The sequence below is a fragment of the Micromesistius poutassou genome, assembly GCF_964030765.1.
Source record: "Micromesistius poutassou genome assembly, chromosome: 10".
In the NCBI taxonomy this organism is placed as follows: Eukaryota; Metazoa; Chordata; class Actinopteri; order Gadiformes; family Gadidae; genus Micromesistius; species Micromesistius poutassou.
The window spans coordinates 1,173,776-1,189,032 of record NC_140280.1 but is presented as its reverse complement, the minus strand read 5'-3'; the positions used below and the strand labels follow the sequence as shown (position 1 = coordinate 1,189,032).

Here is a 15,257-nt window from a genome sequence, read left to right as displayed (position 1 = left end):
TGGATAACATAAATGATGTTTATTTATAGCGCAACATCCTGTTGCTACACTTGAGGCCCTCAAACTTTCTATTCCACTGATTGTTTGATACCGGCGGTTTTATTTGTTCCCGCAATACCTCTTACTCTTGGCTCTCCCAACGCGGGATATTCCCACGTTACTCATATGCTTCACAGATGTTGTCATGTCGAAACTTGAGCCACAGTTACAATGTTCTCTTTCCTCCAGTTGTTACCCGTGATGTTTGGACAATGCTCCAGCTCGAACGTCTGTAGCACTTGTTTAACATACCTCTGGCCTTCCTCCACTGACAGTAAGAATGCAAATGCGTTTCAACGTGCGTGTGCGAACCTTGGCAGGACACACACTTTCTCTGTGCAGTGATTGGACCGTTGAGTCTTCTTCCATATAAAGAACTTGTGTGTTGTGCCAGCGGAATGCGAAAGCGAGAGTACGGAGGGGAAGGAAACAGATGTGCACCGTCCGTCCGGCCCGCCAGCCCTCATGTGGGGTCACAACGAATCCAATCCGCTTCCCGAGCCAAGGCCAACAGATCGCCGATCGGCACGAGGCCACACGGAACCGTTGACCTGAACGCGTCTCGGCAGGGTTGTTTTGATCGTTAGATCTGCTGTCCTGCTGGCCAACGACCACCAGAGGCGGTGATAATCCGTGCGTTACTTTTTGATGGTGTCCGGAGACATGGAGACGCGGATGAAAACATTACCTCCATCGTGATTACAATGATTACTTTTTTAGTAAGATGGAGAGAATGCTTTTCTAATACAAACAACTATGGTGGAAATGAACGAGGTACCCAATGTGAACCATAAGAGTTGGTTTAAACCTGCATCAGGTCATGGGTCACACACCCATGGAAAGAACCGTGTGTTTTGAAGAGATCCGATTGAGAACTACTAACTTTATTGTAGTTCTGTCGAATGCAGAAGACGCCTCTACAAGTTTCCGTCACCATAATGGCAATAATAGCATAATGTGCTATAATGCTTAATGTAAAAGTTAATCCTAACATGTAGTAGTTTGAGACTCAAAGTCTCAAAAAACTAAACTACTTTCAGTGAATGTTCCGGGAATGGACAGGAAATTCAGAAGAATGAGAGCACAGAGTGAATGAGAGGACACGGCGTGGTCAGATTCTTGCCACCGGAAACTCTTGAACCGTGAAACATTGTTGCTAGTTGTTGCCAATGATTTCCAACGAAATACTGTACAAATGACCTCCATTACTTCAGTTGAAAGAGTTTGCGATAATGAAACCCAACCAAGGCCACCCCAAAGTATTTTCTCTATAATGAAGAAAAGGCCACGACACCACAGACTCCGATGTATTCAGGAGATTTAAAGTCAAACGCAAAAAACAACAGCCAAGGCTGGAATAACAGAAGGACACAGTCTTTGAAGCTTTGAAAGAACCACACACACACACACACACACACACACACACACACACACACACACACACACACACACACACACACACACACACACACGATGTGAATAACTCAAATTTTTCATGGTCGAATAATCAGTGGGTGGTATGAACGAATAATCGATTATTGATCGGATCAGTGTTTGTGTTGTATGCATATATATTAATATTTATGCTTGTGTATATTGTTTTTCTGATTAATAATAATAAAAAAAACGAATAGTTCTACAGAACCAACATTAGTTCCGTCCGTTAATTCTTTGAATGGGGAAAAAAAAGTCAACGGCCCAAATGTTAAAAATCGGCTTTGACCCTCGGGAACGAATAATCGAATATTCTGTCCCATCACACACACACACACACACACACACACACACACACACACACACACACACACACACACACACACACACCACACACACACACACACACACACACACACACACACACACACCGTCAGCTCAGCTCATCTGCCCCGCGTCCCCCCCCTCCTCCACTACGGTCAGCCCGGCCTTGCCGTTGCGCGGCGCTCCGTCAGTGGAGCTCAAGAGCTTGTATTCTCTTTCACTTCCTCGCTTCGTTCTCCAGACGTCGTGCCTGCCTTCCGGAGCACCAGGATGGTCATCGAGAAGCAGAAGAGAGCCAGGCACAGGAACAGAGTGAGCAGGCTGAAGAACCTGAAGGAACAAAACAGAGAGCAGAGGGGGAGAGATGATCAACACAGCTGCTCTTTTTAAAAACGCATACTTACTGATCGACTAATATGCAATGAATCTGAGGTCAGTAGGATGTGGTGAGTCGGTGTGAGTCAGAGGGGGGGAGGAATACAGCCATTATCTGCTAGTGATTGACATAAAACATGTCATTTGTAATGACAAAAACCAATGACTGCAAACAATGTTTGCAGTCACAAGAAACACTGCGTTTCATTGTACCTTGCAATTTGTCCACTGTTCGTAAAAAAATCGTACCCACCCACACAAATTGTCCCCTTATATGCAAAGTCTGATTGGCCATCTCTGCACGTACGCACAGGCAAACCCATTGGTGGAGTTTTATAATTAAAACTCTCCTTGTGACTAGTCCCTAGTCCTTGTGTTCATATCTCCTTAAGGCTCCACGTCCACTACAGCCTGAACTCGCAAGGTGTTTGGCCCTCTGGTCTGTTCTGAGTGCTCGCACTGAGCTGGGAAAAAGCTTCTCCAGATGCTGCCCCCTCTGCTGGAGCACCCTTCAGAAAGGCTGGAAATGATCAGAATTCATTTCATTTGATGCCTTTGGCTCATGACCAAGGCTGACAGACTGCGGGTGTAAGTGGGACAGGCTGGGGGGGGGGGCAGGCAGAGTGGGGCCCAAGGGAAATTTGGAAAAAATTAAAAACTTTTTTTTAGTATTTTTTTGATTGTTGCTCAGATAGTTTAATAACGTAACTAAATGTCATGCGGCGATGTGTCACAGCCACAGTTAAATAAATCGAAGTCTGGCTCTCAGAAGAGAAAGGTGAAGAAAGACGGGGAAGAGAAGACACAATTGAGGAAGTCAGGTAACTTATTTTCTAAGAAAGGTGAGCGCAAATGTTTAAACACACAAGATGAAACCCTTATTCTTAACGCCGTTATCGTTGCTAAAACGAACAGAGACAACCCCATCAGGACTTTGTGTACATAGGGCCCAGAATTTGGTGCTACGCCCCTGCTCATGACTAAGGCTGGGTTGCACCAACATGGATTAATTATTATTATTAATCCTGGTTTAAGGGTTAATCTAGGGTTAGTAAATTTAGGTTTAAACTGGTTTATAATTAATCAGAGATGCGTTGCACATCTTAGTTTTAACCCTGGTTTAGATAAACTAGTTTAAACAAGGATTAAAACAGGATTAGTTTGTGTTCAGTGTCTGCGATGACGGATTCCGGCTTGATAAAGATGGACCACAATATATTCACCAGCGCTCTCGTTTTTTTTCTCAGGGCTCCCTTGAAAAAGAGGCTAAAGGTCTCAATGGGACTCACCTGGATAAATAAAGGTTAAATAAAATAAAATAAAAAAGGACGCGGCAGAAGAGAGAAGATGTTTCAAACTGGCGGAGGACCACCACCACTGGTTACGGACCCTCTAGCTGGGCTGCCCCAACATGGTAGCTCAGGTCAAAGAAAACCATCGATATGATCCCGCAGCTGTGAAAACTATTTTCATGAAATGAAATTGGCTTTAACCTATATCTCTAATTTTCCTGCGATTAACTCTTTCCTCTAAACCCCATTCAGAGAAGATATACAGCCAGGTTGTCAAGAAAGCGATAGTGATAAACCTAACATAAACCTCCTCCAGAGGTGGTTTAAATATAACCGTTAAACCGGGTTAAGAATAGGTTTAAAATGACGCATGGTGCAACAGACTTCAATTTAATCTCAGTTTAAATGGAGTTTAAACTGAGATTACCAAAGGGTTTAATATAACCAGGATTAATACGAAACTAAGTTTAAACTAGGTTTAAAGTTTGGTGCAACACGGTTAACAGTTAAACCTTGATTAATCCAGTTTAAGAGTTAATCCATGTTGGTGCAACCCAGCCTAAAGGTTCTAGAATAATGGTAGCATTGGACATTGGTCCTGTGTCTAATTCATTCACTATGAAGTCCCAAATCTGTCTTCATACTGTGTATTTTTTTTGTTGTGTGTTTTTTGTTTGCATGAAACTAAATATATTTGTTTGTTTTATGCTGCCTTCTCGGCCACGTTATCTCTTGGAAAAGAGATTTTAAATCTCATTGAGAATTCAAATTTGACCTAGTTAAATAAATGTTAAAAAAAAAAAAAAAAGAAAAAAAGAAGAGGGACTCGCCTGTGTCTGAAGGAGTCCAGGTCGTAGTACTGACAGGAAGTCTTCTTTCCACACTTCCTTCCCCACAGAATGCAGCTGCTGTCTATGACACTTCCATAAATAACTGGCGTTGGCAAGAAGGCTGCAGACAGACAGACAGACAGACAGACAAGACACACAGACACAACACACAGACAGACAGACAGACAGACAGACAGACAGACAGACAGACAGACAGACAATGGAAGAAGGAATGAAAGAATTCTGCCAACTAAACAAAATAATTACACCAGCGATCTATTCAATGTGTTTCAAGTTGTTGTTGGTGAAAAGTGAACCCCCAACAGAGAGGATTGTTAGCAGATGGGTTTTCCAGAGTCCCACGACAAGCAGAGCAACCAGAGAGGCTCACTTTGTGTCAGTGGATTTAATTCCAGCCCGCCAGATAATATCTAATATCTATCAGAACTGGCCCACCGGCATATCGCATTTCAGCATTAACGCGCGTCTCGGCGCGGTAACCCTGGTGCGGTAACTCCCGCAGCCCGTAATCCCGTACCCCCACCACCCCCCCCCCCCCCCTCAACAACTCCGTCAGCAAGTAATTCCTACCTCCCCCCCCCACCCCCCCCCCCGTCAAAAATTCCGCCCCCGGACCCCGTTACAATGTAATGTCCCCAATTTAAAGCAATGCAATTGGCCCGCAACTTTTTGGCCCAGTTTTTTTTTCAGTTTTGGCCCACTGTCCCAGTTTCAGTTTGACACCCCTGTTCTAGATGCAGACCGTCGTCTCGTGGTTTACCTAAGACCCTGAACAGCATGTAGCACACCCCGACCCGCAAAGGACTTGTCCTCCGGAGGCACAGACCTGTTCAGGGACACACAGCAACACAACATCGATAAGAAGAACCAAGACATGACCGTCCACAGCACGAACAGGACAGAGTTGTGTTGATAAAGTGGGGCTCAAGAAAAAGTACGTCCGTATAGAATCTTTGGCCGGGACACGACACTGTATAAATACTTCTGTAAATGTGTCAGAATTATACACTCCCATACACTTCTTCCACACACACACACACGCACGCACGTGCACACGCACACGCAGTGTGTTACAGGTGTGTTATGGTGTGTATTACAGGTGTGTTATGGTGTGTATTACAGGTGTGTTATGGTGTGTATTACAGGTGTGTTATGGTGTGTGTTTCGGTGTGTGTTATGGTGTGTGTTACGGTGTGTGTTACGTGTGTGTTATGGTGTGTGTTACGGTGTGTGTTATGGTGTGTGTTACGGTGTGTGTATTACAGGTGTGTTATGGTGTGTATTACAGGTGTGTTATGGTGTGTGTTACGGTGTGTGTTATGGTGTGTGTAATGGTGTGTGTTACGGTGTGTGTTACGGTGTGTGTTACGGTGTGTGTTACGTGTGTGTTATGGTGTGTGTTACGGTGTGTGTTATGGTGTGTGTTATGGTGTGTGTTACGGTGTGTGTTATGGTGTGTGTTACGGTGTGTGTTACGGTGTGTGTTATGGTGTGTGTTATGGTGTGTTATGGTGTGTGTTACGGTGTGTGTTATGGTGTGTGTTACGGTGTGTGTTACGGTGTGTGTTACGGTGTGTGTTATGGTGTGTGTTGTGGGTGTGTTATGGTGTGTGTTACGGTGTGTGTTATGGTGTGTGTTACGGTGTGTGTTACGGTGTGTGTTACGGTGTGTGTTACGGTGTGTGTACCTGAGGATGGTGGAGAAGCAGGGGGCTTTGCAGGTGGGACCGATGAAGCAGGTGAGAGCCGACATCACCATGAAGACCACCAGGAGGTGGGAGCAGCGACTGCCACATGTCCCGGGCAGCACGTAGCCACCACCACCACCTCCACCACCTCCTCCTCCACCACCACCACCTCCTCCACCACCACCACCTCCTCCTCCTCCTCCTCCTCCACCTCCGCCACCGGCCACGCAGCCACAAGAGGTGTAGTTCTGTGGAGTTCAGCGGAGAGACACTTGAGTTCAACTGGACATCGGCCATTTGTTTGGCAAATCACTATTACAGGGTGTATATCTACAGATCACTATTACAGGGTGTATATCTACAGATCACTATTACAGGGTGTATGTCTACAGATCACTATTACAGGGTGCATGTCTACAGATCACTATTACAGGGTGTATGTCTACGGTATGTCAAAGAACAAAATACAAACATGAAATTAAACAAGCTTTTAGTGATTTAAAATCGTTTTATCCATTTGTTATTCTAGGCTAAAACACCCAGATGAGCTGCCAGACACATGAAGAGTGGTTATGAATCGGAGCGATGAGTCAAAGCTGGCGCTACGAGTCTTGGTGACCTCATCCCTCGGATTAAAGAGAGCCTTCCGCTCTAAACCAGCTGTCTTCATCACAAGGCTGTGGCCGCACTGAACCCACCCAACCCTCCCCAGCTCAGACCCTCCCCAGAGGACCCGCGACGGTTCCTACCTGGACTTTCATCCTTCGATTTTCGCTGATCATCCACATGTCGGTACAGCCGGCGTGGCAGGGGGACCGGAACTCTGTGCCGTCAGAGGCGCACACGGGGTTGAACAGGTCCTGGGGACACGCGCATCTGCTGCTGCACGCCGTCCCGTTCTCGTCGCTGCGCACGTTGCACGGAAAACGCACAAAACCGAGGTACAACAAGGTCACGTCCACGCAGACCGCAAATACAAATACACGCCATCGACACACGCAGTCAAAACGCAGCTCGACGGAGGTCCATGGGACCACAGATACACAAACTACATCGGATACGAAATGCAACGGGCATGCATGCTACCAGGTTCCTGGGGGTATGGTTAGACTAGAGATCTGACAGAGAGCGTAGATGACTACTGAACGCAGAGGTATAGTCCACGTCTAGACATTTATTCATTCATTGGACTTGGTTGGTTGGTTGGTTATTGATTGTTAGGCAGTTCTATAGTTAGTTAAGAGTTAGTAGAGCAACATGGCTATTATTATTATTATTATTTGTGGAGGTGAAACTCTTTTGCTTGTCGCTTCGAAACATACACCTATGGCTTACACCTATCATACATATTCATATAGTCTTATTCTTATGTAAAAACCTCAGTCCTAGTGCAGTCTATACCAGAGAGTACCGTTTTAACCAATCAATCTGGTTGAACTTCCCCCAGAGACAGGGGAAGTTCCTTTGACTTCCTGAACTCTGCCCCAGACTCTACGATGACCACAGAGAGGTCATCGACCGAACAACGGGGGGCGTCTCTCACAAAGCTCACAGTGGCTCTGCTGTCCTTACGCACCCGGGCATGGCGGGCACACCAGCTCGGTAAACACAGCACAGACTGTTAAAAGGTGACATATTACCCCACCAGGTGTGTATCACCAGTGGGCGTGTCCACCCTAGACGTGTGACGGATAGACGAGCAGCGTTTGCTCCGGTCACACTGGGCGGGCGGCTGGTGGACTGATCCGTCCAGCGGCGTACGTCTAGGTTGGACACGCCCTCCTGTGATTTTCAAAGCGGCTTGTGACGGCCGATCACACTCACACCACCACCAGGTGGCGCGATGTGTCCCCTTCAATCAGTGTCAGGACTCAGGACTCAACGAGAGCGAGGGCGCTGGGGAACCGTAGAACGCAGAACGTAGAACCGTAGAACCGGTACCTGCTGACGGGGTAGACGCCGGCCACGCGCTGCGTGGGGCAGCCGATGAAGAGCAGCGGGGCGGAGCAGAGCAGGGTGCAGAGCATGGCCACGGAGCACCAGCGGGCCGCCCCGCCGCGGGACAGGTCCAGCCGGCGCATCACCGCCCCGCCGATGACGATGGCCGCCACGCACACGGGCATGTGGACCGCGCCTGCAGAGACACGCGCAGCCGGTAGCCATTAGCATGGTAGCAACAGGCTACATTAGCCATTAGCATGGCCTTCTTTATGTTTCCATTGTGTAATAATTCGGCATATCCTCATCACGTTACGACGTGGTGTATATATATTAGACGTGGTTGATGCCTGACAATACTTATCAAAGTGAATTTTGCTTTATTCAATATCCTTTAAATCTAGTGATTAAAAAATAAAAATAATAAAAATAAAAATAAAAATCACCTTTCAAGCCACCCGAAGGATCAAATGTGTGCGTAACGCAAGGCCGCAAACAGGAGACAAAGATTCACCCACTGGCTGATTCTACTGATTCTACTTTTGTTAACCAAGCAGCGATTCTATTTGATTCTATTTTTGTGGCCACCAGCGAGATGAGTCCGAGAAGCGCTAGCTATCAGTTCAGCCCTTTATCTCTGGTCCTGTATCTCTCTGGTCCTGTATCTCTGGTCCTGTATCTCTGGTCCTCTGTATCTCTGGTCCTGTATCTCTGGTCCTGTATCTCTCTGGTCCTGTGTCTCTCTGGTCCTGTCTGTCTCTCCTCCTGTATCTCTCTCCTCCTGTGTATCTCTCTGGTCCTGTATCTCTCTCCTCCTGTGTATCTCTCTGGTCCTGTATCTCTCTCCTCCTGTATCTCTCTCCTCCTGTATCTCTCTCCTCCTGTATCTCTCTCTGGTCCTGTATCTCTCTCCTCCTGTATCTCTCTCCTCCTGTATCTCTCTCCTCCTGTATCTCTCTCCTCCTGTATCTCTCTCTGGTCCTGTATCTCTCTCCTCCTGTATCTCTCTCCTCCTGTATCTCTCTCCTCCTGTATCTCTCTCCTCCTGTATCTCTCTCCTCCTGTATCTCTCTCCTCCTGTATCTCTCTCCTCCTGTATCTCTCTCCTCCTGTATCTCTCTGGTCCTGTATCTCTCTGGTCCTGTCTGTCTCCTCCTGTATCTCTCTCCTCCTGTATCTCTCTCCTCCTGTATCTCTCTCCTCCTGTATCTCTCTGGTCCTGTATCTCTCTGGTCCTGGGACGTCGGTGTGGCCGTGGAGGAGGGGGGTGAGGGCGGGGCGGGGCAGCCAGGGGCGGGTCCAGCTCACTCGCCTATCAACATGGTGGCGTAGGCGGCGGTCAGGTTGAACTGACGCTCCATGAACTTCGCCAGGAAGGTGACGACCCCCACGATGACGCCGGCGCACGACACCTGGCCCAGGCACATCAGCATGAACACGGGGTTCTGCAGGGTCCTCAGGAAGATCCTTGGAAAACCTGGAGGGAGGGGGGAGGGGGGGGGGGGGGGGGGAAAGAATGGTAGTTACCCGAACAATATTCACAGAAGAAAGACTTTTTTCTTTCCTTAAACCCTCCGGTCTACACGTCTGTACTTGGCCGAATTTGAGTAACCTGACTGAGGAGTGTGCCACCGGATCCAAGGTATTTCGCCCAATCGGGACACAGTGTTCGTGAAAATATATATCCCCCTGGGAAAATAACCGAGGCGTGGGGGATTTTAAACGCGTCCTCTTGCCACCGCGTCGTCACGATTGGTTGAATTACCTTGGATCCGGTTCTGGATTGGGTTACTGTGGAACGGGGCCACCTGAAGTTCAGCCGCTGTGACGCCATAGCGCGGCTCCTACAGCGACACGCCGGTGTCACACAAACAGCTCTTACTTTTGAGGAACTGCTTGAGGGAGGCGGTCTGGACCGGTTCCGGCTGCTTCTCTTCCTTTGATTTGGCCTCCTCCCCGGGAGCAACAGACTGGGAAAAATCGGAATAAAAAACACCTCCGGGATTAAAGCAGGACGTGTTGTTAGCTGTGGAAAAAAGCCTCGAAGCGTAAATGTTTTGGATTCCTTTTCTTTCTGGAATCTTGTAATCTCGTGCGTAAAATAAACCAAAGCCACTGGTGTGAATCTGAGCATCGGGTGTGTGTCACCACGGTGACTGGGAGCGTGGTCATACCTCTCGTCGGGGGCCCTGGTTTCGAGGGAAAGAAGAAGTACGGCGGTGGCGGTTTGGGAGCGGTCATACCTCTTGGGCCATGGTCCGAGGGAAGAAGAAGTAGGGCAGAGAGGTGAGGAATAGGAGGCAGGACGCAATCAGGAAGCCCAGCCACCAGGCGCCGACCCAGCGCAGATCCTTGGAGTTGATCCCGATGTGACCTGGAGAGCAGAGAGCAGAGCGGGGGGGGGAGCCGAGACGAGCATCAGCCCGATGAGATTGAAGGAGGGATATTACGGCTTGTTGATGGGGGAGGTGATGGCCCCCATCAACAGGACATGGTTGAGAGTTCCTTGTCAACAAGGACGACCGGGTTGGTTCGTCCCTGTTGGGACATAACAAATGGAGGAATGTTATAAATAACACCTGATATCAGTGGGAGAGGCACTGGCCTGTTCATAGACGGAAGAAATGTGAGGAAAGAGAGACACTAAAATACACCAATATTCTACAGTTCCTATCTCTGACCCAGCCTTCCTAATACTATATTAAAAGGTGACATATTATACCACCAGGTGTGAGTGGTATAATATTACACCTTTAAGGGAGAACTTATGAGAAGACACGGCATAGATATCCTAACGAAGAGAACTAGGACGAAGCAAAGGACGAAGCTTTTAGAAGGGGATTTTAATTTGTGTATTTCCTTAATCACACCTTGCATAACAACTCAACAAACAAGTTTGGTTCGCTCGGCTGAATGTTTTTAAGCCTGTGAAACTTCGTTGTTAAGTTTACAGGAGGAACAGCAGTTCTTTGAATCCCTTCCAAGGTTGTGTCAATTTCACTTACTTATAGTGCAGGACTTTTGCATGAATTGCAAAAAAAGTTGGGAATTAACATTTCTGGATGCATTGCATGAATGTTCTGTCCCTCAAATTGGTAACTATTGATGATTATTAATTGTAATAATTATAATCACTCACCTGTGCGTGTCTTGTCAAAGTCCACGTAGAAGCGCAGCGTGAAGGAGCCCATCATGAAGCCGACAGCGGGGCCTAATGACGTCACGGCCAGGAGGATCCCTGCAGGGAGACGGGGCAGGAAGCAGCCAATCAGGACATGGCTCCGACCACACACCAGTTATTAGCAGACCAAAGCCACCAGACCACCCTCCGGTTCTGGGGGAAATCGCATCAGCAGTTGACTAATCAGACTAATCTGGGATCCAGCAGAACCACTAAAGTAAGTACAGCAGAACATCTGGGGGGGGAGATTGCCCCCCGAGCCCGGGCTGGACACCGGGGGGGGGGGGGGGGGGGGGGGCAGGGTCACGGCGCGTTGGTTTGTGAAACTAGAGTCAGATCGAGTCGTGTGCGGTCAGTACCCAATTCCGACTATGAAAGGAATCCATTCTATTCTGCTTTTGACTCGTCTTACGGTACTCATGTGATGAGGACTACAGTTCCGTCTTGTTTACTGTCACGCAATGAGGTCACCGCATCCCAAAGTACCGATGTAGAGCGGGGAGTTCCTCCGGCTGGCGTAGTCGTCCACGTAGGACATCCCGAAGGGCTGGATGGGAACCGTGGAGATCCCCAGCAGCAGCTGGCCCAGGAGCATCACGGGGAAGACCCCCTGCTGGCTGGGGCCCTCGTTGTGCACGCAGGGGTCGATGGAGCTTTGTGATTGGCAGAGGCTTGCGTTCATGGCTGTGTGAATCAAAACAAAAAAGGGAAAGGTGCGGTCAAAGAATGTGCGCGTGTGCGCATGTATGTCTCGCATGTTGTGTTGTGTTTTTTTTTCTTCGTAGCGCTGGTGGGTGTAGCGAGCCTTGAGTCGCAGGCGTGCTTGCGATGAGGAACACTCACAGACACCATGCGCCGCGAACTGGTACGGCCGGCTCAGGAAGTGAGGCAGGGCGATGATCAGCGAGGACACGCTGGCCAGCAGCGCCCCGGCACCGATCAGACGCGGCCGGTGCACTCGGCTCCCGAGGAAACTCACAAACATGATGAGAATCACGTTCCCCACCTTAAAGCAGAGACACGTCCATTAGGGCCACCCCCTTAGGGCCCAGACCCCTGCCTGTGGTCTGTCCATAGGGGAGGGAGGGGGGGGAGGGGGGGCACCCACCTCGTTGAAGGACACCAGGAGGCCCATCTTCTGGCTGGTGAACCCATAGCGTCTCTCGATGGTGGAGATGGAGCTCTTCAGACAGCCTGACACCATCAGCTGGGCCAGCTGCAGGAGACCCTGACAGAATACAAAAAACTAGAAGACACAGATGGATAGAAAAAAAAGGAAGAGGGTTTAGAGGGAAGGATGCAGACTCTAGGGAACAAACATTTTCTGTACAAAGCCTAAAAAAAAAAAAAAAAATTGCCACTGTTTCCTCATAGCACAACTAAGCACTTGAAACTATGATGAGATGGATACAAGACACAAATGCCTCAGAAACATCCGGTAAGATGTAATGGAGCGTTGAGACTCTTACCTTGATGCTTGTGAAAGGGTTCCAGCACCTGGGCGTTGGGTTGGTTGTCATGTTGGTAGATCACTGAGGGACATGTGCTGCAGAACAGCGTTCAGACCAGAGTTACAGACCATAACCAAACAAAACCAAACATCGGCTCTCACTCATTCAAAGATCACCAAATTATTCTGCACTCTGTACATTACTTGAGGGTGGTGTGTTGATGAAAACAAGTCAATTCGAAAGGTTTGTTGTCGCAAAACATTTACAATCCCACAAACTAGTAAATATCAGAATTTCTTGTAGTTACAAGAAGATGGTTGACGTCAGTAATGGCGTGTTCACCAGAGTCCTCCGGGATGCCAACAACTGTCTCCAGGCCATGTATCATTATCAACCCTTTAGAATAAACTGGATTTGTAACATCACCCCCTGCATCTTTTGTCTGGAGGAGCCCAATAGAGGTCACCTGAGTGGAGCGCGGCAGTCACCTAGTAGCACGGTCCGTAGCGACAAGCGCTAGTAGTTCATTTTATGAAAGCTAGAACTGGAATGAGATGAGAGGCTAATCAAGTTGTTTAAGTTGCAACTTAAATATCTGAATGCAGTCAGCCACGGCTTGTTTTCAATTAAGGACATAATGAGGGGACCTAATCATGCACAGCATCGGGAACTCACGTGCCGAGTCGACAAGGAAAACAACATGTGGGATTTTGAAATAATGTTTCTGCCCATAGAGGATACTATAGGTTCTCCTAGCTCCACTGACACATCTATTACCAAAACCATTTGCATTTTGAAAATGCTAATGTCATATCATAAAGGCCAAAGGGCCAGAGCATTTAGATCGTCCAGCTCGGTATTTACCTTTAACCAAAGCTTTCAACAGAAACAACTGCTGATACGGTTCACAGACCAACCATGAAGGACTTCAAAAAAAAACGCGTTTTCTGTTAGTTTACACTCTAGTTTATACTAGAGTTAAGAAGACACCGTCTCTTCTTCCTCCCTCATGCTGACATGAACAATAAAACAACATGCATGCATGCATTCTTATCTTTTCATGTTGTAATGTCAAAATGTGAACGTGTGCACCCAATCTGATGCCTTTTGCAGTTAAACGTTTGTAGTATTAACACATAGACTTGCTTTTCTCTTTTTAATGTGCAGGGTAACAAATGAGCAGCTGGCAAACATTAACCCACCCAATGAGTCTGAAGTCCTGAATTAAAAATAAACGAGTTCAACTCACTGTGTGGCTGGAGCTTCTGTCAGCACACCGACGTAGTTGTGGTGGGGAGCTTCTGCTGAGGACTTTCAAACTACACTGAGATATGGACAGCGGGGCTACTTCCCAAAATCTCTCCCCCAAATTCCAAGAAGAGGAGAGAGAGAGAGCACTTTTACTATACAACTTTCCCTTTGCCGCGCATCACACAAGTGTGTTTAAGTGGGCGTGTTTGAGTGTGTTCACGTGTTCGTGTGTCTGCGTGTGTGTGTGTGTGTGTGTGTGTGTGTGTGTGTGTGTGTGTGTGTGTGTGTGTGTGTGTGTGTGTGTGTGTGTGTGCTTGTGTTTCTTGTGTTTGTGTGAGTGACTTCATCCAATCGAAACACAAACTAGCTTTCATGTGTGGAGGGTTAGACAAAGGGGGCCGTGCAGTTTCAATGGCAAGGAATCAATGTCGTCCACACGGAGCAGAGTGCAAAATGAAAGTGAGCAACAACAGGAATAAATTAGGCCTACCAGCAGTTGAAATGAATGTTAACACATGCCAACAATGAGATCAGTTCTACGATCCTTGTCACCTGGTGGTATCATCAGAGTTGCTCTGGCCGCATGTTGCCCCGAGGCCGTGAGAACGTGAGGGAGGGAGCGGTCACCGCAGGCATTGTTTTACACCGTGGAGGAGGCGAACCGAGGCTGGTGCCAGTACCCACTAGTCAGGGGGGGGGGTGACACCGAACGCAAAGCCCTCGATTACTAAATACTAACTGACAAACTCTTATTGTGCAAGCGCGCCTCTGCGTCATCGTAGACTCCGAGGGCGGCTGGCGCCCCCTTGGTGCTCCTGTGTGCGTTCCGGCGATTGTGTGCAACCGCCGGCGATTTCGGGAAGCAAATTAACTGAAAGTGGGGGGGTTTATGGTGGGCTGGTTAATGTCTTTGTCATAAACCAGCTGCTTATTCCCTCTGACCTACAAATATACGGTTGGTTGTTAATGAGAAATGGGATTATAGCACTTTGAACACATATAAAAGCCATTGTTGGATCAAAGGCAAAGCAACAGCATCATGGACGTACGAAGACGTGAATTGAATTGAATAGATAGTGACGATAGTAGTGCTGAAGCAAGCTATGGAAGAGGATTTCTAGCTCCCAGACTCTTTCTCTCAGGTTACAGTTATTCATGCCCATTTCTAATGAAGAGCATTTGGGCCACAAGTGCATTTTATTTTAGTTCTGAGGTAAGTCCGAATTCTGGGAATAAAGTCGGAATTCTGACTTTAATCTCACAGGCTAAAGACGGCAATTTCATTACAGGCTACCTGTAAGGAACCAAATTCAGCGAGAGTCACTTTGCGGTATACTCCGAAAAAATATCATATAATGGCCCTAATCCTCCGTACATTTCAGATCTTACTGATTGTAAATTCCTTTCCAAGAGACTGGAGTCTTGTCTCCCCC

The 15,257-nt window shown here is 47.8% G+C and overlaps 1 protein-coding gene across 2 annotated transcripts; it reads right to left on the bottom strand.

The window, feature by feature from the left end:
- Positions 1–1,340: 1,340 nt before the first annotated feature.
- Positions 1,341–14,516, bottom strand: LOC311354649 (solute carrier organic anion transporter family member 2A1-like). 2 transcript variants are annotated; one of them, XM_084474467.1, is made up of 16 exons: positions 14,377–14,516; positions 13,823–13,917; positions 12,592–12,668; positions 12,231–12,368; positions 11,966–12,128; positions 11,609–11,806; positions 11,081–11,179; positions 10,185–10,315; positions 9,824–9,911; positions 9,254–9,418; positions 7,945–8,137; positions 6,753–6,909; positions 6,004–6,251; positions 5,076–5,141; positions 4,295–4,415; positions 1,341–2,127 (listed from the first exon to the last, which is right to left on the bottom strand). In XM_084474467.1, exons 3-16 carry the CDS (start codon positions 12,640–12,642, stop codon positions 1,912–1,914), a joined length of 2,034 nt encoding a protein of 677 aa, XP_084330593.1. In that variant the 5' UTR covers positions 12,643–12,668; positions 13,823–13,917; positions 14,377–14,516; the 3' UTR covers positions 1,341–1,911. The 2 variants fall into 2 exon arrangements, with proteins under 2 accessions (XP_084330593.1, XP_084330594.1); XM_084474468.1 differs by having other exon boundaries at positions 14,315–14,462.
- Positions 14,517–15,257: the final 741 nt, after the last annotated feature.

Bases quoted from the DNA above. Each gene is read 5' to 3' on its own strand.
- LOC311354649 (XM_084474467.1), bottom strand. From the start codon at position 12,642: ATGACAACCAACCCAACGCCCAGGTGCTGGAACCCTTTCACAAGCATC. The intron at 11,807-11,965 runs GTGAGTGTTCCT...TGATTCACACAG, and splicing joins GTTCGCGGCGCATGGTGTCT to CCATGAACGCAAGCCTCTGC. The intron at 6,252-6,752 runs GTAGGAACCGTC...TGAACTCCACAG, and splicing joins ATCGAAGGATGAAAGTCCAG to AACTACACCTCTTGTGGCTG.